General features: G+C 40.4%; 1 protein-coding gene across 1 annotated transcript; it reads right to left on the bottom strand.

The window, feature by feature from the left end:
* Positions 1 to 1966: 1966 nt before the first annotated feature.
* Positions 1967 to 3769, bottom strand: LOC131482012 (zinc finger protein 260-like; the record flags this gene model as incomplete). The annotated part of the gene is made up of 1 exon (XM_058673156.1): positions 1967 to 3769. A coding segment is annotated over exon 1 (1803 nt), but the record flags the coding sequence as incomplete, so codon positions are not given.
* Positions 3770 to 4140: the final 371 nt, after the last annotated feature.

Here is a 4140-nt window from a genome sequence, read left to right as displayed (position 1 = left end):
AAGACAGAAGCAGGGAAATATCTTCTGTCCAATGGTTCAATGGCTCAATTGCAGTAGCTGAGCTGCTGTTGTGAAACCAGAAGCCAAGGGCAAAACCATGGTGGATTGGCTAGGATCTTGCACAGCTTACCTACTATGTAACAATGCCCATCCTCTTGCTCACTCTTACAATTGAAAGACTTCAGGCACAGGCCGGCATCTAGTAGCTCATACAACGGCAAGAAACTTACTGTGAGAAGCCATGATACATGGAATCAGTGTGAATCAGAGTAGTAGTGGTGGCAGCTAACACATAAACTCCACCTGACAGAGGAACTCGAAGTGTCTGATGTCAGAGAATTCTTTTGTCTCTGAGATATGCCTCCTAGAGTCTTGGCTGTTTTTTGACCATCAGTCCCCGAGACTCCTGAGGGCCATGACAATGGTGTTGCTTGGCTGCAGAACCACCAGAGACAAACTGGTAAGGGATGCCCATTTAGTTGGAAGATCATACAAGCATATAGACAGCAGAGAGGGTGGTCTCAACAGTACTCCCACCCTGCACTGCTATTAAAACTGGCCAGTAGGCATGCCTATCTCTCTGAACACTCTAATCAAGTCACCAGTTACATTCTGTAAGCAGGGTTGATAGCTTAGTATTATTGGCCATGTGCAGGTAGACCAAGATAAGCTAGCACCTGGGCTGAAAGCTATGCCTTTGGGCATGATCATTACATGTGACTAGTAAACCGGATGAGGATTGCACTGAACTTCTCAGTGTTGCTTATCAGGAAAATTCTAGCACAGCTTTGCAGGAACAGAGAAATTGGGATACAGCCTACTAGTCTGGATGTATGCCCAGTGAACAGGAAAAGATAGTCTCCATTAGCTGAGACCACTGCCAGGGCTTTGCCTCGGAGACACAGTGTGCCATGTGCCATATGCCTATGGCGTCCTGCATGGGATAAGCTGGCAGAGATGCAGGAGTGATCTCCCATACTTATTATTCAAGGAAAGATAGTGGCCAAATAGGATCCACATTGGGCCAAATATAACAACACAATTTTGCCTCTGGAAAATATTCATCCTTCAAATCTGGGTCTTTAAAACTACAACTGCCACATGCATCATTTGATATCTGTGGTTCCAATATAATGATGTAATAGGATGAGCAACTTTGTGATTCTAAAGAAGACACATGTGTAAATGACAAGAATGGCTTTTGAAACAAGTGTTACATACTGGGCATTTATTGTCAACATTAATCTGAAAACAGCATTCACATTTACCACCTCAAAACAAAGGGAGATCATGTACAAATTGCTTCTTAATTATTTTAGCAACAAATACCCTCTATTCTGAAATAAAATGATAATCCTCATGTTTATTATTTAACACTTGCTGAGACTTTCAAAGTATGTTTCCACATCCATTGCCGTTTCACAATGCTTTGTATTTGCACTCTGGCTAATGGTTGGTTTTTTTCATTCACCTTGCTAGCTTCAACAGACCATAACAGGTTTATGGTGGCCAGTCTTTCGGTTGACATTCTTTTGTAGTTCTGAGGTCTGTCACTCTGCCAACAACTGACTTCAGAAAACTGATTTTTCAATCAATGCTGTGTGTTTGCTCATTTCTGTCAATATGGTACTTATTGAAGCATTATGCTTTCCACTGTGCTGAAAAGGTTTGTGTATGAATTTTAACACACATGTAACACATTTCTACATTCTCACGTGAATTGAGATGTTTAATAAAACTTGACTGTTTGCAACAGGATTTTCCACTCATTACATTCATGTGGCTCTTATCCTGTATGGATACTCTGATGTCAAATGAAACCTGTCTGGTAAGTAAAGCCTTGAAGATGCACACTACACTCATAAGATTTCTCCCCTGTGTGGACCATCTGATGTATGATTAGGTTCGACTTCTGAGAAACAAGCTATTCCAAACTCTCTACATTCATAAGGTTTTCCCCAGTGTGGATTCTCTGATGTCTAATGAGGTGTGGTTTACAAGGAAAGCCTTTTCCACACTCACTACATTCATAAGGTTTTTCCCCAGTGTGGATTCTCCGATGGCTAACGAGGTGTGACTTACAAATAAAAGCTTTTCCACATTCACTACATTCATAAGGTTTTTCACCTGTGTGGATTCTCTGATGTCTAATGAGGAGTGGCTTATGAGCAAATCCTTTTCCACACTGGCTACATTCATAAGTTTTTTCCCCAGTGTGGATTCTCTGGTGTGATCTCATGCTTGACTTATCAGAAAAGCCTTTTCCACACTGACTACATTCATAAGGTTTTTCCCCAGTGTGGATTCTCTGATGAGTAATAAGGTGTGACTTACGAATAAAAGCTTTTCCACATTCACTACATTCATACGGTTTTTCTCCAATGTGGATTCTCTGATGATGAATGAAACCTGACTGGGTGGTAAAAGTTTTTCCACACTGTCTACATTCATAAGGTTTTTCCCCAGTGTGGATTCTCTGATGTGATCTCATGCTTGACTTGTGATGAAAAGCCTTTCCACACTCCCTACATTCATAAGGTTTCTCCCCAGTGTGGATTCTCTGATGGCTAATGAGGTATGACTTATGAGTAAAAGCTTTTCCACAATCTCTACATTCATAAGGTTTTTCCCCAGTGTGGATTTTCTGATGTTTAGTAAGGTATGACTTACAAATAAAACCTTTTCCACATTCTTTACATTCATAAGGTTTTTCCCCAGTGTGGATTCTCTGATGGCTAATGAGGTGTGACTTATGAGTAAAAGCTTTTCCACATTCACTACATTCATAAGGTTTTTCCCCAGTGTGTATTTTCTGATGGCTAATGAGGTTTGACTTACAAATAAAAGCTTTTCCACATTCACTACATTCATAAGGTTTTTCACCTGTGTGGATTCTCTGATGGCTAATGAGGTGTGGCTTACGAGCAAATCCTTTTCCACACTGGCTACATTCATAAGGTTTTTCCCCAGTGTGGATTCTCTGATGTGATCTCATGCTTGACTTATTAGAAAAGCCTTTTCCACACTCACTGCATTCATAAGGTTTTTCCCCAGTGTGGATTCTCTGATGTGATCTCATGCTTGACTTATTAGAAAAGCCTTTTCCACACGCCCTACATTCATAAGGTTTCTCCCCAGTGTGGATTCTCTGATGGGTAATGAGGTGTGACTTACGACTACAAGCTTTTCCACACTCCCTACATTCATAAGGTTTTTCCCCAGTGTGGATTTTCTGATGTCTAGTAAGGGATGACTTACAAATAAAAGCTTTTCCACATTCTTTACATTCATAACGTATTTCACCTATGTGCATTCTCTGATATATGATCATGCTTGACTTATGATGAAAACCTTTTCCACACTCGCTACATTCATAAGGTTTTTCCCCAGTGTGGATTCTCTGATGTGCTTTGAGGTGTTGCTTATAAGAAAAGTGTTTCCCACACTTATTACATTCATAAGGTTTTTCCCCAGAGTGCAATCTGTGTTGTGCATTCATGCTTGACTTATGTAAAAAACTTTTGCCACAATCCCTGCATTCATAAGGTTTCTCCCCTGTGTGGACCCTCTCATGTATGTTTAGGCTTGACTTATGAGGAAACTCTTTTCCACTCGCCCTAATTTCATACCTTTTTCTCCTTGTGTGGAGTCTCTGTTGCCCACTTAATGAAAATTGCTGATTAAAGGCTTCTCCACGCTCATTGCATTCATACGGATTCTCTGCATTTCGAAAGATCTGAGCAGTAATGAGTTCTGACTTCTGGTGCATGTTTTCTTTACATTCATTGGACACATACAAATTGTCTCCTGTGTCAGTTCTCTGTTTGGTGCTAAGGCAAGATTTATAGTAGCCAACATGAATTACTTCTCCAACACTACCAGGCTGCTGATTACATGGGTCTTTGGTACAAACTTGCTCACCCATAAGGACTATCTTCTTCCCGCTGAAATTTTTCTCATTTCCATTGTGTTCAAAGGACTGCTGACAAATGTGGATCTTGTCAAACTGACTGAGAATTTCCTTATTCTCGAGGTTGTTCTCAGGGACATTAGAGGCATGCTTCTTTTCAAATGGTATTTCATTATGCTTCCTGTGGGAAAAGAGAAAAGCAAATTTAAAAGAAACTATGATATCATTTT

Source organism: Ochotona princeps, chromosome 15 (assembly GCF_030435755.1).
Source record: "Ochotona princeps isolate mOchPri1 chromosome 15, mOchPri1.hap1, whole genome shotgun sequence".
Lineage (NCBI taxonomy): Eukaryota > Metazoa > Chordata > Mammalia > Lagomorpha > Ochotonidae > Ochotona > Ochotona princeps.
This window is presented reverse-complemented; position numbering and strand designations above follow the sequence as displayed.